We start from the raw sequence: 26,440 nt of genomic DNA on the forward strand, positions 1-26,440 counted from the left end.
TAAATGTTCAGTCCAAGGCATGGCTGAACCAAAAAATAGGTACACTGAACGCAGTTTCACAGAGTAGGAGATCGTGGAGATGTAGGATAATCCCAAGCAAATCAGGTTAGAGATGAGGAATAAGGAGAAACACTGAATTCAGGGCAAAAACTCAAACTAATGGATTTAAGGGTGAATCATTCATCATTTTACAACATTGACTTTTCATGTGGTTAGCAAACGATGGCCTGATATCCAGCCCTGCACCCTAGGAAGATTAAAAATGGATAATATGACACTATGCCCCATATTTTTCATAGAGATAGTGTTATGATATGAATATAGCATAATTAAGATGTGTTTTATGCCAGTTGGGTCTTGTGAGATATCATTGGAAAGGTTATGATTTACTGAATATGATTATCCTATTTCTATGCTCTGACAAATGACCGATTTTAGGCTGGTGGGTCCTTGCTTTTCTTGGTGGGAAGCTAAAATACCACCCCCTTGCCTCTGTTCTTGGGGCATAAATGGCCTCACTAGTGGCCCAGGAAGCTGGTAAAGGAGGGAAGGGGTCTGGGTTTGCTCCTCACTCTGAGCCCCAGCCCCTTTCAACCCCTGTGGGTTCTTACTCTCTTCCCCCTTGGGTAGGGTACTTGCAGTCCTTAGATGCTGGGGAAGGAAATCTGTCTCCCTCCCCTACTGGGCAGGATCCCCCTTATTTTGGGTCTCTGATTTTCCAAGTCTCACAGCACACCTCTAAGCTCCAGTCCTCTCCTCTTCCTCTGTATACCTGAAGCAGGGGGGTTTATTAGGTTCCTAACAGGGCCTTAATTGACTGCAGGTGCTCCAATTAACCTGCAAGCCACCTTCCCTAGTCTACAGGGAACCACACCTTAATTAGCCTTGATTTTATGTATTTGCCCTCTAGCACTCTCCCACTGCTCCCTGGCCTGCCTGTATCACAATGCATGTATCATTCTTGTATCCAAAGTTAGGAATATTGACTGTGTATCAATTACAAAAGTGTTTGCATCTGGGGAACGCCCACCAGACAAAATGCAATCAGCCTGGATGGGCTTTTAGGGAGAACAATAGGACTTTGAATTTACTAATCTCCCACCTTCCTGAGAAGCTTCCTGGGATACTGCTTTGACTCTGCAGGGTCATGTGATCATGTCACCTGGTACTGGATCCCATCTTGGCCTACTGGTACTTTTCCACTAATAGGGGGTGGGGACCAAACTGGGAAACAAAGTATTCCTGCCATATGGGAAATGAGTTAATCTTGGTCATCCATTCTTCACTGAATCCCTGCCCAGGATGACTGCGGAGAACATCTAAGGCAGTGGATCTCACTTTTGTACTGGTGACCCCTTTCACATAGGAAGCCTCTGAGTGTGACCCCCCCCCAAATTAAAAACACTTTTTTATATATTTAACAGCATTATAAATGCTGGAGGCAAAGTGGGGTTTAGGGTGGAGGTTGACAGCTCACAACCCCCCAAGTAATAACCTCGCAACCCTCTGAGGGGTCCCAAGCCCAGTTTGAGAACCCGTGATCTAAGGCCTTGTCTACACTGCCACTTTACAGCTCTGCAACTTTCTCACTCTGGGGTGTGAAAAAACAACCCCCTGAGCGATGCAAGTTTCAGCACTGTAAAGTGGCAGTGTAGACAGCGCTACAGCACTGGTAGCTGTGTTCCCAGTGCTGGTAGCTTCTCCCCTTGTGGGGGTGGGTTTCTTCCAGCGCTTTAACGTTGGTAGTGAAGACATACCCTAAGAAACAAGGACTTGGGGGGGGGGGAGAAGAGCTGAGCCCAGGCTAGAAAAGGTGTCCTGCTTGTGAAAAAAAATGCCTAAAACAGCATTTAAGGTGAGAAATTACTACTTGTAACCAGTTTTTTTAATATATTGAGATTCGTGTGTGTGTGTTTGTTTTATTTGCTCTGTAATCTGCTTTGATCTGTTTGCTAACCCTTATAATCACTTAAAATCTATCATTTGTAGTGAATAAACTTGTTTTTGTTTTCTGTAAACCTGTTAGTGCAATTCATAACTGGGGAGCAAAAAGCTGTGCATATCTTCCTCCACATTGAGGGAGGGGGTGATTTTCATGAGTATACTCTGTACAGATTTCTGTGCAGTGCAAGACAATACAGTTTTGAGGGCTTTGGTTTAGCAGGACAGGTGAAGGAGCCCAGGCTGGTGGAACAGGTGGGCTCAGTGGTACCCCAATATATCAGGTGGCACCCTGAAAGGGGGGGCAGCCCATCACAGATGGATGGATAATTACTGGTACCTAGATTGATCACTCCTGTAGTCCCTGGGGAGATTTGGAAAAGCATGTTGTTGGGAGTGGACAAGAAGTCAGCAGAGAGCTAGAGAGGAAAGGATTTGGCTGGGAGACTGTTTCATAGCGTAGGGAACCCTTAGTGAAGATCAATAACTACTGTTCAGTCACTATTGGAGAGAGGAATGTTACATACTTCTGGAGAGAGGAGCGTTACGGACTTTGACCTGAAATCAGGCACTGATTGTTGGACAAATATTATATTCCTGGATCATCATCATTCCAAAAGCATCAACTAACTGTAGAGGCAGATGATAAAGAGTCAAGTATTTGAAAGGTTTCTGGATGAAGTTCTTTTAAAACAAGGTCATTTTTTATTGAGCTCGTGGGTGGAGGAAAGGGGGTTTGATTTGTTTGTGTTTTGTGTTGTTTAACTAATGGACTCATTCAGAAGAAACCCGTCTGTTTGTTTCTATCTCTAGAAATAGCTCATTCTGTACATTGGCCTAAATAGCATTAATAATGTATCCCTTGGTACTGCTAGCCTGACAACATCAGTGATAAATGTCAATTAGTACCCGGTGCCAGATGCCAAGACGTTTAAAGAAGAAAGGTGCTGGTGACCCCATGAATACATTAAAATGGTGGTTTGAAAGACTTTTACGAGGACGTTCATTGTGTGTGCTCAGTAGCCTGGCAAGTTCCATGTTTGTTGATTAGCAATTAGCGCAGGACTTGGAGTACATATTTCTGGGACTTGTTTTGGGGAAGGCATTGTCTCTTGTTTTTTGCACCTAGCACAACAGGATTCTGATCCTGACCAAGCCTCCTGGGGCTAATGTAATATAAATATTATACATATGTAACAGATCTGAATCTGACTCTACAGTCTCATCACTTTCTGTGCTGCACCAAGCACACTCACTGCTCAGCTGATGATAAAATAATGTGAATTGTTCCTTACCTGGGTCTGTTGTACAGTAAGAGTCCCACTGTCAAGCCACAGTGACAAACCAGTATTGTATATGACTTTTACTCACTCCAGCAACCCGTACCATTTTGTTATCGTAATATCCTCATGGGTTTTTTATTTTGCTTTTAACAGCACCCAGGGATCCATTGTGCTGGGAAGGGCATTCTGTAAATAACTTGGTTGATAAAGGGGAGGATTTTCCATTCTGATAATTCCTAACGAGTAACCAGAATTCCTTAATGGCGTCTCTCTTCTGGGGTTTCATTCACAAAGGGATCTTTTTAATATTTCCTGTATGATGGAATGTACATTTGTCAAACGGTGACACATAACAATACATCGTTACTCCTGTTGTTCAGGAAATAAACATCTATTTGTAAGAAAGATGTGAGTATAAATAACATGCATCCAAATGCATGCACCTATAGAGTTGTATCTACTTGTGCAGTCATTTAGCAGAGTTTCTGTATTGTGATAGTTCAGTATTTAATTATTCTAAAAGGTCTTCAGTTTTGCTAAGAATACGAGTGGCTTGAGAATACCCACCCAGTCAAAATGATGAATTTTGCAGAACAGAGATGTGAAGTCACTAGACTGGGGCTCTGGAGAGCTGGGTGTAGTTCCCTGCTCTGCTACAACCTTCCTATGTGACCTTGAACAAGTCACTTAGGGCATGTCTATACTGCAGCTGGGAGTCTCTAGCTCTCAGCCTAGGTCCACAGGCTTGTGGTAGCGGGGCTCACACCCGACCCCCCAGGCTTGAGAGCCTGAGCTCCAGCCCAAGTCGCAATGTCTACACAGCTATTTTTAGCATGCTAGTGCAAGCTCCACTAACACAAGATTGTGTACCTGTGTGGACTGTATTGTACTATCTGTATGTATAGTACCTAGCACAACAGGCCCTTATCTCAGTTGGGGGTCTCTAGGCACTACCGTATTACACGTAAATAATGAAAATCCCTCCCTGTTTCCAAGCCCACCCATTCCTTGGCCTCTCTGCTAAAACTTCGAACACATAGGTTGGTTATTTCCAATTGTAGGGGTGTTTTTTGTGATGTGTGTCATGGGTTGGATCACAGAAACTCCCTTGGGAACTGCCAACTGATGTGCCAAGACTACTTCTGCCCCTGCTTTCCCTGCCAGCTTGGGACACCAGCACCCTGTCTTGCTGAGCCAGACACTCCAGTCTGCTCCAGCACAGACCCAGGGTCTGAACCACATGCCCCAAAGCTGCAGACATAACTGAAAGCAATTTAAGAAGGGTGCCTGTCTTTAACGCTCAGATGCCCAACTCCCAATGGGGTCCAAACCCCAAATAAATCTGTTATACCCTGTATAAAGCTTATAAGGGTAAACTCATAAATTGTTCGCCCTCTATAACACTGATAGAGGTGCACAGCTGTTTCTGCCCCCCCCCCAACACCTCCAGGTATTAATATATACTCTGGGTTAGTTAGTAAGTAAAAAGTGATTTTATTAAATACAGAAAGTAGGATTTAAGTGGTTCCAAGTGGTAACAGACAGAACAAAGTGTATTACCAAGCAAAATAAAATAAAACACGCAAGTCTAAGTCTAGTATGGTAATAAAACTCAATACAGATAAAATCCTCACCCAGTAAGCTTCCTTTTACAGACTAGTTTCCTTCTAGTCTGAGTCCAGTAATCACTCACAACCCTGTAGTTACAGGTTTCAGAGTAACAGCCGTGTTAGTCTGTATTTGCAAAAAGAAAAGGAGTACTTGTGGCACCTTAGAGACTAACCAATTTATTTGAGCATAAGCTTTCGTGAGCTACAGCTCACTTCATTGGATGCATACTGTGGAAAGTGTAGAAGATCTTTTTATATACACACAAAGCATGAAAAAATACCTCCTCTCACCCCACTCTCCTGCTGGTAATAGCTTATCTAAAGTGACCACTCTCCTTACAATGTGTATGATAATCAAGGTGGGCCATTTCCAGCACAAATCCAGGGTTTAACAAGAACGTTTAACAAGAACGGGGGGGAGGGGGGGTAGGAAAAAACAAGGGGAAATAGGTTACCTTGCATAATGACTTAGCCACTCCCAGTCTCTGTTCAAGCCTAAGATAATTGTATCCAATTTGCAAATGAATTCCAATTCAACAGTTTCTCGCTGGAGTCTGTATTTGAAGTTTTTTTGTTGTAATATAGCAACTTTCATGTCTGTAATCGCGTGACCAGAGAGATTGAAGTGTTCTCCGACTGGTTTATGAATGTTATAATTCTTGACATCTGATTTGTGTCCATTTATTCTTTTACGTAGAGACTGTCCAGTTTGACCAGTGTACATGGCAGAGGGGCATTGCTGGCACATGATGGCATATATCACATTGGTGGATGTGCAGGTGAACGAGCCTCTGATAGTGTGGCTGATGTTATTAGGCCCTGTGATGGTGTCCCCTGAATAGATATGTGGGCACCGTTGGCAATGGGCTTTGTTGCAAGGATAGGTTCCTGGGTTAGTGGTTCTGTTGTGTGGTATGTGGTTGCTGGTGAGTATTTGCTTCAGGTTGGGCGGCTGTCTGAAGGCAAGGACTGGCCTGTCTCCCAAAATTTGTGAGAGTGTTGGGTCATCCTTCAGGATAGGTTGTAGATCCTTAATAATGCGTTGGAGGGGTTTTAGTTGGGGGCTGAAGTTGACGGCTAGTGGCGTTCTGTTATTTTCTTTGTTAGGCCTGTCCTGTAGTAGGTGACTTCTGGGAACTCTTCTGGCTTTATCAATCTGTTTCTTCACTTCCGCAGGTGGGTATTGTAGTTGTAAGAATGCTTGATAGAGATCTTGTAGGTGTTTGCCTCTGTCTGAGGGGTTGGAGCAAATGCGGCTGTATTGTAGAGCTTGGCTGTAGACGATGGATCGTGTGGTGTGGTCAGGGTGAAAGTTGGAGGCATGTAGGTAGGAATAGCGGTCAGTAGGTTTCTGGTATAGGGTGCTGTTTATGTGACCATCGTTTATTAGCACTGTAGTGTCCAGGAAGTGGATCTCCTGTGTGGACTGGACCAGGCTGAGGTTGATGGTGGGATGGAAATTGTTGAAATCATGGTGGAATTCCTCAAGGGCTTCTTTTCCATGGGTCCAGATGATGAAGATGTCATCAATATAGTGCAAGTAGAGTAGGGGCGTTAGGGGACGAGAGCTGAGGAAGCGTTGCTAAGTCAGCCATAAAAATGTTGGCATGCTGTGGGGCCATGCGGGTACCTATAGCAGTGCCGCTGATCTGAAGGTATTCATTGTCCCCAAATGTAAAATAGTTATGGGTAAGGACAAAGTCACAAAGTTCAGCCACCAAGTTAGCCGTGACATTATCAGGGATAGTGTTCTTAACGGCTTGTAGTCCATCTTTGTGTTGAATGTTGGTGTAGAGGGCTTCTACATCCATAGTGGTAGTGTCCTTTGTTCCAGTTTCTTTCAGGTATCCTTGGGGGTGGAGAGGCTCACTCTTCAGCCAGACCAAATGGAATGGTCTCCCAGGGGTCTAAATAGATTTTCTCCTGTGGGTGGACACCCCATCCTCCCCCTGTGTAGAATCCAGCTACAAAATGGAGTTTTGGAGTCATATGGGCAAGTCACATGTCCATGTATGACTGAGTTTTTTGGATTAGCCCAGTGTGAGAGGCTAGAATGATAGGTAAGAAACAATGAGCATCCCTAATGAAATCAGAAGTGTCATGTTACTTAGCGACAGGTTTCAGAGTAGCAGCCGTGTTAGTCTGTATTCGCAAAAAGAAAAGGAGGACTTCTGGCATGTTAGAGACTAACAAATTTATTTGAGCATACGCTTTCGTGAGCTACAGCTCACTTCATCGGATGCATTCAGTGGAAAATACAGTGGGGAGATTTATACACATAGAGAACATGAAACAATGAGTGTTACCGTACACACTGTAACCAGAGTGATCACTTAAGGTGAGCTATTACCAGCAGGAGGGCGGGGGGGAGGGGGAAGGGGGAACCTTTTTTAGTGATAATCAAGGTGGGTCATTTCCCACCATTAGAGGGTGTCGTCACTGAGGGTGAACCTGGGCACCTAGGGAGCCTGGGATGGCTTCCTTGGTTGCACTTAAACCTGCTGTAAATCCTCTGAAATTGGGGTGGTTGGAGCTTTGATTGTGGATGGAGCCTGAGAATACCCCCACTCTGTCTTCCCAAATTAACTCTGGAATATGGGGTTTGGTTTTGTGCTCCTCTCTAGCTCTGATGAGACATCTAGGCAGTGATTTTCAAAGGGACCTTAGGGAGCTGGACTCCCAACTCCCTTAGGACAAATCCTATTGTAAGCAGTTAATGAAGCTTAATCTTCCTGGACCAGACGTATTTTAGTTGTAAGCCAGGTGCAATTTATTTTGGTTTTTAAGGCAAGCTCTTTCACTTTGATTTCACTTAAAATTCAAAGTGGAATTCAGGTGGAGTGCCATTATAGAGGAGAGAAGCCTTCAGACTATGAAATGGCAATGTGTATTTAGACTGAAGCCTTTCAGGTGCGGACTGTTTCTCGTAGAGCGATTAGGTGTGCCCGGTAAATGATGAGGACCATACTGGTTTGATCCCTGTATGGTGGCAGCAGAATGCAACTCTTTGTTGAGTGCTGGTCCCTGTGGGTACTCACTGTGCATGAGTTGGTGCACCATGTGCATGAAACCAGAAGACTTTTCAGTGTCCATTGGTTCATGCCTATGCCTTTATCCCTCCCTCTGTTGATCAGCTCTGAACTGGGAATAGAAGAGGCTGCACGGAGCAGCTGTCTCTCCAATTTCTTCCTATTGCTCATGGTCAAGCCTCCATATGTACGCTCCCAGAGCACAGTGCTGAGCAGTATGGGACCAGTTGTCTTCAAAAGTAATTAATAAAACGCCCACCATCACAACAGGTGCTTTTGCTGGCAGGCCCACTACATCTGATACTAATTGGCTCCCTTGCTGTCAACCTCAGCAGCGAGGCCATTGATTAAATGGGGCATGGAGACTAAACTGTCCTCTCAGCCTCTAGGAAAGGCTCATGTTGATAGAGCTGTGTGGGGAAAGCTTGCACTGCTGCTGTTGCCTATGTTGTCCTTGTTCTGTGGATAAACAATGGACGCTGGCATCTAGGGCTGTCAACCCAGCAAAACTAACTCTCTGTATAATGTACAGAAATGACTCTTTTTTACAAACATGTCATTGTCTGACCCCGGTGCTGCAGTTTTATTATTAAAGCAATGAACAGTTTAGAATGTAACCTGCTGCCTAGCTAGTGATGCAACTGTAAGGGAAAAGCTGGCGCGAAGGAGTAATACGGTGTCTCGCTCTCTGTCACTTTCAGTCCATCAAGGACGTTCTCACTGGCCTTTATTGTTCCACTCAGAACGGGTTTTCAGCAAAGCAGGTCAGACACGTGGTCCCCTCACATCCACTCACTAATTGACTGGAAATAAAGCAATGGACGAGACAAATTAACTCTGATTTCAGGCCCATCACTTCGGTGGTGCCTGATGGTTCTGGGGTCACAGTAATTAAGGCTAATGTGTTGTTAGAAATCTACCAGTAGCTTTGATTTGGTGCCTCAAATTAACCACATAGTGAGGTTTAAGTTGCTTTAAAGCAGTGGCTGGTATAAGGAATGGATTCCCAATTATGATCTTTTCTGGCTAATGGCTGTATGGTATAGTGCTGTGGGACCTCGGGGTGTTGCTTCATACAGGTCTTGACATGGCACTAGTTGAATTCAAATTCTGCAACTTAGAAATTACAGTTATGGTGCCTTGTCTTGACTGCTGATCACACTCAATTTCCAATTGAAGGACCTGGGTGGCAGGGTTTGAACCCAAAACAGTTAATCTGCCTCTTTGCTTTGATCTGCTGTTCATGTGCAAATCCCTTTCTTGCTTCAGCTGGGACATAGCCTAGCACACTGGTTGATCACAAATGCTTGATGTGAACAGATCGTTCCAGTTAGTGTGAATGAGAGTCACCTGCCCAGCATTCACAGAAGGGAGAGAATATCCCAGGAACCCATCTCTGTTCAGAGGTCCCAATGGAGAATGAAATAGTTTCCTTCTTTTAACTAGAGTTCACATTCCATAAAGCTGCATGAATGGGGCTGGGCTTTCCCCTACTTTGCAGAGACCAAACAGTCTTGATTCTGGGTGACAGAAGATTTTCCAACTTTTGGGGTTGATGGTTTTTATTAGTAGTTCAACAGAATAGTAATCTAAAGCACAAGAAGAACCTTCTGTACCTAGGCTCCTGAGCCAGGTGGTGCTTATTTCACAACCATCAAAGTGCGTAGATCTTTGATGGAGTGGACTCAGTGGATGTTTTTGCAGTTGACTTCAGCGGGAGCAAGATCAGGCTCCCATAGCTCAATAGTTGAGGTGATGTGAAAGCATTTTTTTGATGGTTTCCTGCCTGTACGCCATTGAAGAATGGACATTTCCTGCCCCAGGAACTTGCTTTTACAGCCAAATGGGGAATAACATGAATAGCATACTGTGGGTGGTGCCCCTACTGTCCATCAGCAACCGGAGCAGCATATCGCTTGGAAATCCTCCATTTTTATTAACAGTCTCAGTTCGGGGAGGGGGAAATTACATAATCAAATTGCAGCTCAAACACTGAACTTATGAACATATGTTGTTTCCTGCAGTGACCTTCGACCACTTTGAAATTTTGCGAGCCATTGGGAAAGGCAGCTTTGGAAAGGTAAGCTCCTCAAGAGTAAAACTACTGTGTTCTCAACAGAGACTGTAGCTAGCCAAGTAATGGGCACATTAGAGAGCTTAAATTTCAGAGCTTATTGCAGAGTAATGGAATATTGCTTGTCGATGAGATTTGACCTGAACTTCAGCTCCTAATAATCCAGGAAGAGTCTCTAAGTTTGACTTGTCATCCATTTGGAAACCACAAATCCTATTACAAGATATTAAACTGAAGTTAATGATAAACCCAATCAGCTGAATTTCATTATGTTAGATGGGTAAACATCCTCTGAAGGGAGACTCCCCCACCAAAGCCCACTTGAGCATCCTGGTGTCTCTTTGACAAAGCATTATGATTCTCCGAGAGCAGCACTGCAGGGAGCAGAGAAACATCTGTGTTTGAAGTCCCACTTTTGGGAATTAAACATCCTGTTAGGGCTGTGGGTTTTTTCAGTATGGTGAGTTCTGTGACAAAACCCATGTCTGGAAGATGCCAAAAGCCCAGAGGTTTGATGGATCAGCTGTGCTACACTAGAAAGATTGTGCTGGTCCTTATAGATAGGAGATGCTGTCACACTAGTACTCACAAGTCCTGCCTGCAGGGAGTGAGGCTGTCTCGGTGAATGCCCTCAGCTCTTATCCTACAGTCCTGCTTGGCGAAAGGGAGGGTCAGGAAGCAGCATGCAACACATGAATGGTGGATAATTATGGGAAAAAAGAGATTTGTCAGTTACTTAATAAATCTGCGATACCCCAACTTTGCTGTGACAAACTCTGTACTCTGTCATTCTTCTTAGCATGAATATTGACTGCAGCACTTACTGGTGATGTGCAGGGTTAAATCATAAGTGCATGAGGCTGTGACCCAGTGACTTGAATCTCATTGAAGTTAACAATAGGGTGCTCATCAGGGCACATTTCACCTGCACAAACTTGCTTTCGAGATGTCACCCAGCTACCCTGCCCAAGCTAACATCTTGGTTTGCTCACTTAGGTCTGCATTGTACAGAAGAATGACACCAAGAAAATGTACGCCATGAAATACATGAACAAACAGAAGTGTGTGGAGCGTAATGAAGTGAGAAATGTGTTCAAAGAGCTGCAGATTATGCAGGGCCTGGAACACCCCTTCCTGGTTAATTTGTGGTAAGTCATTAGTACTTTATTTATACCTTTTTCCATTTATTAGGAGCCTGCCTCTCAGGGGGGCTGAGCTCTGATCAATGTCAGTTGCAGCTGGGACTGCTCAGCAACTCCGAAAACCGAGGAGGTTTGTTTCTTTTTAAATCCCTGCTTATAAAAAAAGCTATGTTTCTATAAGATGTATTTTTGTTTCTTTTGTGGCTATTCTCCAGGGGTATCTCTGCCTGCCCGTAACCCAGTTTTATTTGACCCAGCTCCTTGATAAAAACAACAGCTTCCATTTCTAGCTCGAAATACAGTTGGACTCAGATTCAAACGGTGCTCCCATAATGGGGCCCCCTTCCAGCTCCTATTTAATTGAATAGATACCCACTGGCCTGAGGCAGCAGGTGCCCACTCCTTCCAGTTTTATTCCTTTCACAGTGGAGGCTGCCATGTCTTGCCTGGCAAAGTACAAATGCAATAGATTTTGCCCTGAGCTTTCTTTTTGCTGTGAAACAGTCACCTTTTGTGCCAAAGGGCCTTGGTGGATACCAAATGGGTTAGACAATCACTGACTTCCCAGACATACAAAGGCTGAATATAGTCTTTAGAAAATTGACACGATTTGCTTCCTCTGTGGCATTTATAATACACCAGTTTACAATAAATGAAACTTGATCCTGCGAGGTGCAGAGCACCGATAACTACCACTGATTTCAACTCTGTAGGATTGGGCCTCTCAAGCTATTAAACAAGCACCAGCCCCATGACTGGAAGAAAGAAACATTGCTGGCTTTTAATGCAGTGTGCATTAACTTCCTGCACTAATGTGATTGATAGCCTTGGTGAAAGGATTGGATGTTATTCAAACTGGCTCCCTCTTGGCAGCAGATAACCAGAAATCTAATATTAAAGAGTGGGGTAGAAGTATGCATCGCCCACTAAGTACCTCGGTAGATCAATCTTAATCTCGATCAATGTTGGTCTCCATCTCTCCTGTCCTTCCCTTTGCTCCCCACTGCCTCCCAGTTGCTATTTTGTGGTTTATTCTGTGCCATCAAAAGTCTGTCTTAAAACCTTATTGATATTTGCTGAACTAATGCTATTCAGCAAAGATAAAAGCCTTTGTTTGGTGGATTTAGTGACAGAAAAAAAAATCCACCACAATTCAGATTTTATTTCAGAAACTCAGATCTCTCCTTGGAAAATGTGCGCATAAAGCAGTCTCTTTCCTTTAAGCATTCTTGATCAATGCAGCCTACACAGTCTGTTTTCAGTGGTTTGCCAGCCATCAGCACTGGGATTGATCAACACAATGATAAAAGACATCTTAATCCCTCCATCTTCGTTTGATTCAGCGTGTTTTCCTGCAGTAGCACAGTGGAACGAAGGTTTAAATAAGGCTCTGTTACTGTTAAAGCTAGGTAATAATTTTACTAGGACATCAGTAACATTTCCAATTGTCAGGGGCTTAGATATCATGTGACTTTCCTTTAATTACATAGCAACTTAATAGAGTCCACTGGTAAATAACATACAACTAGAAGGTCCCTGCAGGATACTGGGTAATTACACTTATTAGCTGTAAAGGTAATTTTCGAATGGGGTAAAACATTCAAAACAAAACCCAAACCCACAGGAATCTTGCCTGGTTACTTGGAGTTTTGAGTTCAAAACTCAAAACCCACTGAGATCACACATTTTTGGAATGATTCTGAGTTTATTTATGGTTTCTTATTGAAATCCTCTGAGATATGTCGTTTCAGTGCTAAAGCAGGTGAAATGTAATAATTTTGATGGACAGAGAACTCAAAGCAGAACTCAGCCATGCAAACCCAAGTAGCTCAACATGAAAGGTGATGTTTATGCATAGACCACTCCAAAGCAAAACCTCGGAGTTTCCCATTTCTCTTGTAATTATGGTTACCTCCAGCTCCCATGTGGCCACATCCCCAAAATGTGACTGCTAAGCTTTGCTTGTGAACCATGGACCACATTTTTCACTGGATTATTTTGGTTGCTTGGTTTTGGTGATGCTTGCTATTCTATCAAATTGATGAGATACCAGCATGAATAGCCAATAGAAGGATGCTGCCCACAGCTGATCAATAGAGTTGTCTTGTGGGATACTTGGGAAACCTTATGCGATAAATGAAGACATCCAGTGGAGCTACTTAAACTGGAGCAGTAAATAACATCTGCATCCCCTAACTATCTGAGCAACTGGTACTGCACTATTAACAAGGTCTTGGGAACCAGTCTCAGAAAATGCATGTGAATTAATCATTCCTATACAAATCCAAACCTTACTTGTTGTGTTAATTGTGATTTTGAGTGCAGCCTTGTACACCACCTTATGGCTTCATGCTGTGTCATCTTCCTGATTTTGATAGGATTTTTTGGGTCTACATAGGAGGAGACAGGGTAGCCCGTCATAATTAGCAGAGAGAAGCCAAAAGCAGGTACACTGCCAGTTCAGAGCTCAGGCCATATTGCTAATGACATGCTGCTTTTCCAGTAAACCAACCAGCTGGGGCTTAACACCGTTATCTGGGGAAATGGCATGCCTTTCCCCCCCTCAGGCTTCCAAGATATAGGAGTATTTGGGGTCCAGACAGCCTGGCTTTTACTGCCACTTTTTACCTAGCACCATCAAAGTAACTGCATTGGTGACTTGTTACAACTGCACCAGGGTATAGTGATCAGCAGTAGCCTGTTTACAGGTTTTTGTGTTATTCCCTAGTGCCTCCTGAGTGTACGTGCAGAATAATAACAGTAAAGTTCTCCAGAATGGATTTCAGAAATAGAAACATTTTATTAGCTGATATAGATTTGCTGGCATCAATTCCTGATTACTGGAAAGAGGGAACAAATGCCTGTTGTATCTTGCATGGGGCTGTAGGAAAGGTTTGTAGGCCAAGCCTCCCAAAATAAGGGTGAGTTTAGGGTTCTACTCTGAACCTAAAACAACTGCACAGGTCCACAAATATGCAGCGGATCTAGGCTGTGCTGTTCAGTCAGACCAGCCCCACTGCCTGCGCGATACGCACTCCCTGAGCTGCCTAATCAGTTTGCTCCTTCTCCCCTTGCCTATGTTGCCTGGTTGGGAAGCGAGGCCATGCCTACGTCCTGGTGGCTTCCTCACTTGCCCTCACTGGACACTGGGTGGCCACTCCCTCTGTTACCTAGTTCAACCTCCTCCCACCCCTCCCCAAAGGGAGTAAAAACATTTGAAATGTTGCTGTTCTTACTACTACTGACAGCTACACTGAGATAGGGACATATATAACCCACCCCACCTGGGCTGAAAGCAGGGTTTGAACCAAGGAACTACTTGTCTAAAAGCACGAGCCTCTAGCACATGAGCTAAAGGACTTGTGTCCCGTAGCTAGCAGCAGTAGCAGTGGCCCGGTCAGCAGAAGGGGACAAAGAAAAACTCTTCCCTGATGGGAGAGAGGCAGATACTCCTAGTATGATGGCTAGTGGCTCTGGGCATCCTAACACAGTTCCTAGGGAATGCCCAGTACTCCCCACATACCATAAAAATTACAATGTGTCTGTGTTTTATTACTCACTGTGTTGCAGCCCACATGACCCAAATTCTACAGGATTTACCTACCTCCTATTATGTACTGAATAGCAAAAAGGAGATGGATCACAAGCATCTGCATCTCATGCAGGAGTGCTGGAACAATTCGTATAGTGGGGGTGCTGAGAGCCATTGAACCAAACTGCAAACCCTATGTATGATAGAAACCACTTCAGGCCAGAGGGTGCACCCCCAACACCCTTAGTTCCAGCACCTCTGATCTAATGGCCATGTTCTTTAAGCTAATGCTGTCAGAGCGGGAAAGATAGAAAGGGATTGATCCAATTTCATAACACGCTGAGGACTTTGTCGAGGATTTGGAGAGAGATTACCTAAAGTAGACACAGACAAGAGAAATATCCGACTTCCCAACCTAAATAAACTTGGCTGAGAGCCCTGCTGACAAATAAGGCCTGAAGAGCTTTCAAGATCAGCGGATGGAAAGATGACTTTTGTGGCTGATTGGTTAGTGAGGAGCCATTGGCTCTCTTTTTTAGCATAGACACCCAGGTTGTCCTGTACTGTTGCACAGACTGAAGAACCCTGTATGGAGCAGCATTGACAAGCACCAGCTGAATTGCTCACTGGACTTCTCTCTTACAGACCTTTTTCCCAACAGAATATTTTTTGTCCTCCGTAAAGCTAATCTGAGTCACACACCAGATATGGTAATAATGCCGCGTTGCTAGTGGATAAGTAGATACACCGCAAAACTGCCCTAACTGGAACCCTCATTGGCAGTCTCAGTAGAGCCAAAGACTGAAACCTCCTCTCCACAGAGGTAGTGCCATCAAAACAGCTTTCGGGCAGGCTCTGAGGAAAGTTTGCACTGCTACTGCCTGTTCTGTACGTGTTCTGTGGCCCAACACTGGACTGCCTTGTCCAGCTGCAACTTCTTGCAAGCATAACATTCACTTAAAAACCCCTTCTTTTAAAAGGAAAAAAGTGACCATGATCAGCCACTCTTAGAGGCACATGTGTGTGTTACAGAGCTTTTTGTGACACACAGTTTTACAGTGATTTAAGCCTTCCAATATGATGAAGATTTACATCACTCTGCTGCCTGGTTTGGTTGCTGAAGTTTGTGCAATCTGCTTTGCTTTTTAAGCAAGACAGAACCTGATTCAGCAACCTATTTGCTCATGCTGTTTCCTGGGGGGGGACTCTCTTGGCACGAGAGCAGGCATTTTTCATCTCTCTATTCAGGAGCCTGCTGTGAGCACTGGCTGCTCAGCATCTGGAAAGTATTGGTAACTTGAGCCATCATTTTTACTCCCCGTATTGTAGGCAGAGCTAACAATACCCGTAGTTAAGGTTGCCTGGCACTTTCATTCTAAAACTTTGTTTTCAGTTACTTTTAACTTTGCCCAACTTCAACAGTTTGGGCTGAAATTCCCCATGCTGGACGTCTGCCTCATGCTGAATTTTTTAGGAAAACTTCAGGAAAAATGGTCCAGACTTTTCTGAGAATGAGGTTGGGGGACAAATACATTGTTTGGTGCATTCTGGTTTTTTTAACTGCTTTAGCTGAGAAACTCTAATGCCTGCATGCTTTGGAGCAGGGTCTTGACATTTGGCAGGGTGTGGCCTTTGTGTCAGTGAGGTGCTTTTTGCCATCCCTGTGCCAGTTTGTCCAAATTTGCCCATGTTATAAGACTTTGAAAAATATCAGTGCATGCATGTTTAGTCAAGGCTGGCTAGAGTTTATCAATGAAATTCTCTAAAGACTGCTTCAGCCCCGAGGGACAATGACTGAGCAAGATTTTCTCTGCAATTGCTGTTCCTGGCTAATGTGAGCCATGTTAGGAATTAAGAGGCTGAGATTTTCAGGGAAAGGTTGATGTTGATGGTGGAGCTAGCAATATAAAATCAATGTGTTGTGCATTTATCCCCTCATAGTTAGCTGATGAGCTGCAGTTCATTAACAAAGTCAGTACAACAGTCCTGCTGACTTCAGCATTGATGCTGTTGCACAAACTAAATAGAGTAGACAAATAAGGACAAGCTGATGTCAAATCCCATGGTTTGGAAGCACAACTGAGGCTGAGGTGGGGTTGAGAGTTTAGAGGCAAATGGGACGGGACATTGACAAAACAGGGAATCCGTGTTTGCCAAATGGAAAAGCACAAATTGTTAAGAAAAAATATCAATTTCCTAAGCCCCTAGGGCACTATGGAGAAACTACCCAAAGCATTTAGCTATGTCCAGTCAAACATGCAGAATTTTTGCATTTGAGCTTTCTTTTCTGTCTGTAAGGACAATGGGCTGATGACCTGATCCTAAGCAGAATAATTACTGTTCACTCCCACTGCTTTTAAAAGAGACAGAACTTTACCCAAATGAAATGCCTACTTTTTACTATGTAAAAAAAGTATCCTTCTACTTCAATGTTTGAAACACCTTTTCATCTAGAAAAATGGCTTTTTAATACTTTTCAGTCACAACTTTACGCTGCACTTTATAACTATTAAGTGTCCTCACAACACCACTATGAAGTAGGTAGTAATTTAAAAGATGGAGGAATCAGGCAGCTAATTTAGGTAACTTGTTCAAGGCTACGGGGGAAGTCAGTATTAGAACAGGGATGGCTTTCATTCCCAGGGCCAGACATCTCCTTCTCCTATTAAAATTAGATGGCACCTTTCTGTTTAAGAAAAAAACTGGCACGTTGTTGCCTTTTAGACTATCACCTTTGATGGCATCTGTAACAAGGTAACAAGTAGCTAGTCTATGTTTTTCAGATGTATGTACACAGCACAATGATGTGGCACACTCTGTATTCTTCTGCCAGTATTAACTCAGGGGCACCTGCACAGTATGAACTGCTGCTGTGTCTCTCTCTCACTGGGTGTAGTTAATTGGATAACCAAACAGATGTGCCCAGATCAATCCAGTCATGAAATTGCCACAGAAATGTAAATAGAAGTGTGTGTAATTCAGCCATAATTACATATACCGGTATGCATTGTGCCTTATTGAAATTAAAGAACACACTTTGGAAAAATAACAGTATTGTCAAGGTCTCTCTTCAATTTGTTAAAAATATTTTTCCCTTCTTCCCTAAAATAACTCTTTGGAAGCTTGAAAACAAAATCTGCTTCTCTGTTGATCTTCCCTCCCTTCCGACATTTGTGAATGAACCAGCACAAGGCTGATTTATTATTTTACGGTTGCTCATAAGCACTGGATTGTTGACCCTGAGTATTACTTTCTTATTTAGAAATAATGACAGCTGTGAACCAATTCCTTTTTCAAAAATACATGTATAAAGATGTACAGAGATATTTAGAGAGAGACAAAGTCTTCATCAGTAATCAGTACATTTATCTCAAATCTGATTAGTGTTAATACTATGAACTTACATACAGTATCAGACACAGACATTGATCTAATTTGAAAAATTAGGGACCCAGTCTCATGAGATGCTGAATGCCCTCAGCTCAGCAGGATTGCAAGAGTTCCCAGCACCATTCTGGATTGGGCCCATAGGCTAAGTCTACACTGCAATTAGACACCCTCGGCTGGCCTGTGCCAGCTGACTCGGGTTTGGGCTGCAGGGTTGTTCCATTGCAGTGTAGACCTCCGGGCTCTGGGAGCCTTCCAGGTCACAGAGTACTAGAGCCTGGGCTCCAGCCTGAGCCCAGAAGTTGACACTGCAGTGAAACAGCCCCGCAGCCCGAGCCCTGCGAGCCCGAGTCCGCTGGCACGGGCCAGCCACGGGTGTCTAATTGCAGTATAGACATACCATGTGTGTCTGTAAAACGTAGTCTAGTCCACACATATGAGTGGGAGTGACAAAATCCCATATAAGTATGTAGCAGTATAATAATTTTGGTCAGATGTGGCGGTTGAGGGCAGCACTCTTGATCCCTTTTTCTTTGAACGTTACCTCTCCTGAGTCAAGACTTGGCTGTAGCATGGTGTTTTTGCTCTCTCAGGTACTCATTCCAAGACGAGGAGGACATGTTCATGGTGGTGGATCTTCTTCTTGGAGGGGACCTGCGTTATCATCTACAGCAAAATGTCCGATTTCAAGAAGGCACTGTGAAACTCTTCATCTGTGAACTGGCTTTGGCACTAGACTATCTCCAGGGTAGACACATCATCCACAGGTCAGTCAGGGGCTTCAAAGGTGGGTTGATGTTGACATTCTGTTGTTGTCTTGTTACGCATTACCTTATGGCTGAGGCAGAACCAATGGAGGTAATTTGTTTTAAACTGTAGCTATGAGAAAAAGACGTCAGCTTGTTACTGAATATCTCTGAGTCACAGCTGCCAACTTTACTCATTTTTGATGCCATCCCCTAAGTGGAGCAAGGTGCATTCCATTCTGCCTCATGCATGATTGCTACAAAGTTAATCACATTTTGATTAATAATTTTTATGGCTGACGATATTCGAAGCAGAAAGAACACAGCTTGATTTTCTGTTAGCAGGGGAGCCTGCTCTGTTAGTTGTAAGAAAAATGTTTTAATTTGTAAACTGAGGTAATTTGATAGGGAAATCATTGTTGGAAAGTAAATGGGATCATGGTCAGAAAATAATACCTACCCACATGTATGGTGACTTTTACTTGACAACCTCCGAGTGCCTTACAAAGGAAGTATTTTTATCTCTTTTTTACACAAAGGGAAATTGAAGCCTAGTGAGGTTAAGCAACTTGCCCTTTATCCTACAGAAGTCAGTAGCAGAATCAGGAGTCCTGACAAAGGTTTCAAGTTCTAACCACTTGTCCATGTATGGGTCCAAGTTGCATTGTTTTGAACTGTTCTTTGGCCAACTTTTCTTGGTTCAGGTCTTTCCCAGCGCTCAGGTTTGGGAAGCACTTTGGAGGCAATGTATATCTATAGGAATTAGAAGTGAAAAAGGTATGTTAAGTCATCTGCTTCATTCCTCCCAGGTCAGTGTGGGATACATAGCTTCTAAAACGTCTCCCATCATTCAACAGTGAAACTTGTAGGAGCATGGACACTGTGAAAGAAGTCTTTTCCAGGCTGCCTTGGCTGGGAGGAGGGTGCCCATGATGTGGAGCATCAGGATGAGGTAGAGAGTCCAAGCGAGAGGAAATGTTTTAGTAAAGGATATAATAACAATATTCGTCTGTCTTGTCCCTCACTGATGTGGAAGGAGAAGCAGAAGCTTAGGGACAGGGCAGAAAACTCACATTTGTGTCTTCCTGAAATCTTTTCTTAGGGAAGTTTTTAAGGTTTTACATATTTCTAATGCGGAGAGCACGTTATTTCCCTCCCTTGGGCAGATACCATAGAATATTTTTCCACTCACCCTGCAAGAAGATATGACTACTAGATTTAATTAGCTCCAGCTCCTCAATGTCAGACTTATCCATTGAAGGAAATGCAGTGGAGAATCATAGAATCATAGAATATCAGGGTTGGAAGGGACCCCAGAAGGTCATCTAGTCCAACCCCCTGCTCAAAGCAGGACCAATTCCCAGTTAAATCATCCCAGCCAGGGCTTTGTCAAGCCTGACCTTAAAAACCTCTAAGGAAGGAGATTCTACCACCTCCCTAGGTAACGCATTCCAGTGTTTCACCACCCTCTTAGTGAAAAAGTTTTTCCTAATATCCAATCTAAACCTCCCCCACTGCAACTTGAGACCATTACTCCTCGTTCTGTCATCTGCTACCATTGAGAACAGTCTAGAGCCATCCTCTTTGGAACCCCCTTTCAGGTAGTTGAAAGCAGCTATCAAATCCCCCCTCATTCTTCTCTTCTGCAGGCTAAACAATCCCAGCTCCCTCAGCCTCTCCTCATAACTCATGTGTTCCAGTCCCCTAATCATTTTTGTTGCCCTTCGCTGGACTCTCTCCAATTTATCCACATCCTTCTTGAAGTGTGGGGCCCAAAACTGGACACAGTACTCCAGATGAGGCCTCACCAATGTCGAATAGAGGGGAACGATCACGTCCCTCGATCTGCTCGCTATGCCCCTACTTATACATCCCAAAATGCCATTGGCCTTCTTGGCAACAAGGGCACACTGCTGACTTATATCCAGCTTCTCGTCCACTGTCACCCCTAGGTCCTTTTCTGCAGAACTGCTGCCTAGCCATTCGGTCCCTAGTCTGTAGCTGTGCATTGGGTTCTTCCGTCCTAAGTGCAGGACCCTGCACTTATCCTTATTGAACCTCATCAGATTCCTTTTGGCCCAATCTTCCAATTGGTCTAGGTCCTTCTGTATCCTATCCCTCCCCTCCAGCGTATCTACCACTCCTCCCAGTTTAGTATCATCCGCAAACTTGCTGAGAGTGCAATCCACACCATCCTCCAGATCATTTATGAAGATATTGAATAAAACCGGCCCCAGGACCGACCCTTGGGGCACTCCACTTGATACCGGCTGCCAACTAGACATGGAGCCATTGATCACTACCCGTTGAGCCCGACAATTTAGCCAGCTTTCTACCCACCTTATAGTGCATTCATCCAGCCCATACTTCCTTAACTTGCTGACAAGAATACTATGGGAGACCGTGTCAAAAGCTTTGCTAAAGTCAAGAAACAATACATCCACTGCTTTCCCTTCATCCACAGAACCAGTAATCTCATCATAAAAGGCGATTAGATTAGTCAGGCATGACCTTCCCTTGGTGAATCCATGCTGGCTGTTCCTGATCACTTTCCTCTCATGCAAGTGCTTCAGGATTGATTCTTTGAGGACCTGCTCCATGATTTTTCCAGGGACTGAGGTGAGGCTGACTGGCCTGTAGTTCCCAGGATCTTCCTTCTTCCCTTTTTTAAAGATTGGCACTACATTAGCCTTTTTCCAGTCATCCGGGACTTCCCCGGTTCGCCACGAGTTTTCAAAGATAATGGCCAGTGGCTCTGCAATCACAGCCGCCAATTCCTTCAGCACTCTCGGATGCAACTCGTCCGGCCCCATGGACTTGTGCACGTCCAGCTTTTCTAAATAGTCCCTAACCGCCTCTATCTCCACAGAGGGCTGGCCATCTCTTCCGCATTTTGTGATGCCCAGCGCAGCAGTCTGGGAGCTGACCTTGTTAATGAAAACAGAGGCAAAAAAAGCATTGAGTACATTAGCTTTTTCCACATCCTCTGTCACTAGGTTGCCTCCCTCATTCAGTAAGGGGCCCACACATTCCTTGGCTTTCTTCTTGTTGCCAACATACCTGAAGAAACCCTTCTTGTTACTCTTGACATCTCTGGCTAGCTGCAGCTCCAGGTGCGATTTGGCCCTCCTGATAACATTCCTACATGCCCGAGCAATATTTTTATACTCTTCCCTGGTCATATGTCCAACCTTCCACTTCTTGTAAGCTTCTTTTTTATGTTTAAGATCCGCTAGGATTTCACCATTAAGCCAAGTTGGTCGCCTGCCATATTTACTATTCTTTCGACTCATCGGGATGGTTTGTCCCTGTAACCTCAACAGGGATTCCTTGAAATACAGCCAGCTCTCCTGGACTCCTTTCCCCTTCAAGTTAGTCCCCCAGGGGATCCTGGCCATCCGTTCCCTGAGGGAGTCGAAGTCTGCTTTCCTGAAGTCCAGGGTCCGTATCCTGCTGCTTACCTTTGTTCCCTGCGTCAGGATCCTGAACTCAACCAACTCATGGTCACTGCCTCCCAGATTCCCATCCACTTTTGCTTCCCCCACTAATTCTACCCGGTTTGTGAGCAGCAGGTCAAGAAAAGCACCCCCCCTAGTTGGCTCCTCTAGCACTTGCGCCAGGAAATTGTCCCCTACGCTTTCCAAAAAGACATCTCTATTGGGATCTCTGTTGCATTTGAAGTTGTAGACAGCAGGGCTAACTCTGTGTAACAAACAGAAGGAATAGGAATGGAAATAGATGCCCCTTCTCCTATATATGAATTAAATGCCTCTCTCAATGTTGGGAATTTCTCACTGGAGTTTGTGCATGGCCAATGAAGCACAATTTGTATTCCTCCGACCAATGAAAGACCTTCTGCTATCTTATATCTTATAGGTGGTATGTCCATTAGCATGAATGGTAGCTCCAGTAGGATATGGGGTGGTAGTATATGGCAGAAGGAAACTGCCCCTGCGGTTCACAGGATACCACCTGCTCTGCAAGGTATCTATCACAAGGGGGGGAAAAGAGAACTTTGATAACAGGTGATTTTTGAAGGGGACCTTGAATTTCCACATCTCTTGTTCTGGTTCCTTTCCTTTGCTTGCTTTATTCAGCTATGTTGGATGACAGAGAATGTTCAAAATTTGGAGGAAGTGATTACTTGCTTTTAAAAATACCCATAAGAATAACAAAACTAATTACAATCAGCCCTCAGGACCTAATTGCAACCATCCCTCAGAAGAATAATTTCATGGAAACTAATTATTACAACTGAACACTACCAAAGACGAATTTATATTTGTCTTTTAAAGTCTGATTTTAAAAAAAAATGTATTCTTGACTGAATTACTAATGTGAGATTAAAAGATAGTTTATGCAATACAGGGAAGTGATAGGTCACCTTCCATCACAATCCCATTATGATTGATATTTGGTATCTTTAAGCCCAAAGAGGCAGTAATGTCAGGTTCCAAATGCAGACATTACTGGTGGGATTTTTTTTTTAACTTCTGGAACAATGGTACAGCTTAATTAGACAACTAGTTATAAAAATACAGTAAATGTGATGCCAGAGGGTGAATCTGATGCCTTCCTTTTCTATATAAAACTCACTACTTTAAGCAAAATAATAGGAATTGGCCAATATGCTGCATTTGTACATCATGGCCATAGTCTCTGCTGGTATAAATGGATGAAACTCCGTTTAAGTCAATAGAGCTATGTCCATTTCTATGAGCAGAGAATTTTTCTCTGTTTCAGTTTATAACAACATCATACTTCTATTACCTCTCATCCTGAATGATCACAAATATCTTTACAAACCTAATAATCTGATATACAAACTGTACACAGGGTTCAAGTCATTCTACATTGAAATGCAGCCACCACAGGGGAGAAGCACAGCTGCTGTTTGTTTTTTCAGTGCACAGCAAATAACGTGCAACAATTTAAGTCAGGAAGTAAAGGATCCACCCTGTGCAATTACAATTGCTTTGGGAGCTTATGTAGGTGCCTAGATGCTACAGTGATCGGTGGAGGGGGGGAAGGCATAGAAGTACCAAGAGAGAGAAGTGAAAATGACCTAAAGTAAAATGTAGCTAGGATCTCGGGTAGCACCCTACTCTTGAGAACAGTGCTATGGAATCTTTAATAGCCACACGTTATCCAGACATCGTTTTTACAATTTATCTCACAGATGCCACCTCCATCAACACACAGCTGCCTAATATCATGTTAGGACATTGGTTTGGTACTGACTGAGAGGAACGAGTGTCATCTACTGAATCACTAACGCCAGCCCCTGTGGTGCTCTGTGTGTTCCTTGGAGCTTTCAATAACTTTAATACAGGGATAGACCACCCTAATGATATCTTACATAAGAACGGCCATACTGGGTCAGACCAATCATCCATCTAATCCAGTATCCTGTCTTCCAACAGTGGACCGTGACAGATGCTTCAGAGGGAATGCACAGGACAGGGTAATTATCGAGTGATCCATCTCATCATCCAGTTCCAGCTTCTATCAGTGAGAAATTTAAGACCCCCAGAGCATGTGGTTGCATTCCTGGCCACCTGGGCTAATAGCTATTGAAAGAGCTATCCTCCATGAAGTTATCTAATTCCTCTTTGAACCCAGTTATACTTTTGGCCTTCACAACATCCCCTGGCAATGAGTTCCACAGGTTGACTGTGCATTGTGTGCAGAAGTACATCCTTAAGTTAGTTTTTACCCTGCTGTCTATTAATTTCATTGGGTAACCCCTGCTGCTTGTGTTATGTGATACGGTAAATAACACTCCCTTATTCACTTTCTCCACGACATTCGTGATTTTATGAACTTCTATCATATCCCTGCTTAGTCATCTCTCTTCTAAGCTGATCAGTCCCTGTCTTTTAATTTCTTCTCATAGAGAAGCTGTTCCATACCCCTCATCATTTGTTGCCCATCACTGTACCTTTTCCAATTCAAATATATCTTTTTTTGGATGGAGTGACCAGAACTACATGCAGAATTCAAGGTGTGAGTGTACCGTAGATTTATATAGTGGCATTATGGTATATTCTGTCTTATTATCTATCGCTTTCCTGGTGGTTCCTAATATTCCGCTAGCTTTTTTTGATTGCTGCTGCATGTTGAGGAGATGTTTTCAGAGAACTATCCACAATGGCGCCAATATCTCTTTCTTGAATGGTAACAGCTAATTTAGACTCCATCATTTTGTATGTACAGCTGGGATTATGTTTTCCAATGTGCATTACTTTGCACTTATCAACACTGAATTTCATCTGCCATTTTGATGCCGAGTCACCCAGTTTTATGAGATCCCTTTGTAACTCTTTGCAGTCAGTTTTGGACTTACCTATCATGAGTAATTTTGTATCATCAGCAAATTTTGCTACCTCACTGTTCACCCCCTTTTCCAGATCATTTATGAATATGTTTAACACTTTCACTGGTGCCTCTTAATTTGTTTGACCATATAAATTAATTTGCCTCTCCAAGGCATTGTGATGGCAAAGAATGCAGGGAGGTTTAAATCGGTTAGTTGTAAATGATCATTTGGAATCGCTAGAGGCATAGGTTCCCCTTGTTCTTCCACATGACCTTCTGTTCTGGCAAGAGGCCTGCAACACTAATCGTATGTTCCATTCAGTGGAATCTCACTGTTTGTGTATTGTTTTCAAATGACCAGCAGGTGCCTTCTGATTCTTTTGGTTGGCCTTGATAGCACATGAGTTTCTGGTGCAGTGTGTTATTCCAATGACCAGTTCAATAGAAATCCATTAAAGACTTGCAGTCTTTACTCAGGAAAAAAAAAACAATCCAGTGGAATTTTGTTTGAGTAAGGACTGTAGGATTTGGCTTTAAAGGGATAAATTGGTTGCATCAAAGTGTTGTTACTTCCTGCTTCTGCTACTGTATGCATTACCAACATAACACGCCAGAGGCCTTTGGAATGAATATCTGTTAATAGGCAACACAGCTAAGGAATATAAAAAAGGGAAGAAGAGAATGAATTTAAATATTGCTACAATAAGATTTATATCATAATAATTCCATGAAATCAGCTCAGCAAGAAACTCTGAGGTGTGAAGCTGTAGAAACAAGGCACTGCACAAAATTTGAATACGATATGATTAAGAACACAATATAGTAACAAAAAAACCCCAACCCAATATGTTAATGATCGTTAAAATGAGTCAGCGTCACTAGAAAGGGAAGGAGCATCCTACACAGGAGCCAGTGAAGCTTAAAATACCTTTGAGTCTGATGTTTTACAAATGTGACAAACAGAAAAAGGCCTGACTTTCAATATTCTCATAGGAATAATTCATCCCTCAATTAAGAAGAATCCCAGCCCTGTTGAAGAGTTCAGCTCTTTCAGCTTGAGACTGGCTCTGGCATGTTAGAGCTCCTATTTTGTCAGCAGTTTTATTTTTTTTCTTTCTTTTTCTTTTGTTTGAACACATGCCTGGATTTCTGCTTTGTGATGCGTGGATCTCTCTGCAACCAGGCACAGTTTAGCTGCCCCTTTCAAACTACTTGCCCACAGACACCACTTTGCTCTGGGAAACAAAACTGTAGAGTGGTAATGAGGGTATTGGGTTAACATCTCTACCCTGCAGCTGCTCACCAGCCAACAAATAATGGATGAGTATGAATTACACATTGTGAAGTAGGGGATAAGGTTTCTTTGGTGTGGACGCAG

At 43.4% G+C, this 26,440-nt stretch overlaps 1 protein-coding gene across 2 annotated transcripts in view; it reads left to right on the top strand.

Annotated features, from left to right (window-relative positions):
- STK32A (serine/threonine kinase 32A) overlaps positions 1–26,440 on the top strand; it is an 82,888-nt gene that overhangs the window by 10,067 nt on the left and 46,381 nt on the right. For both annotated transcript variants that reach the window (XM_073355755.1, XM_073355754.1), the window contains exons 3-5: positions 9,888–9,943; positions 10,934–11,085; positions 18,592–18,765. In XM_073355755.1, the coding sequence (XP_073211856.1) occupies positions 9,888–9,943; positions 10,934–11,085; positions 18,592–18,765 (382 nt within the window). The remainder of the gene's footprint in view (positions 1–9,887; positions 9,944–10,933; positions 11,086–18,591; positions 18,766–26,440) is intronic.

This window comes from Lepidochelys kempii, chromosome 8 (assembly GCF_965140265.1).
Source record: "Lepidochelys kempii isolate rLepKem1 chromosome 8, rLepKem1.hap2, whole genome shotgun sequence".
Lineage (NCBI taxonomy): Eukaryota > Metazoa > Chordata > Testudines > Cheloniidae > Lepidochelys > Lepidochelys kempii.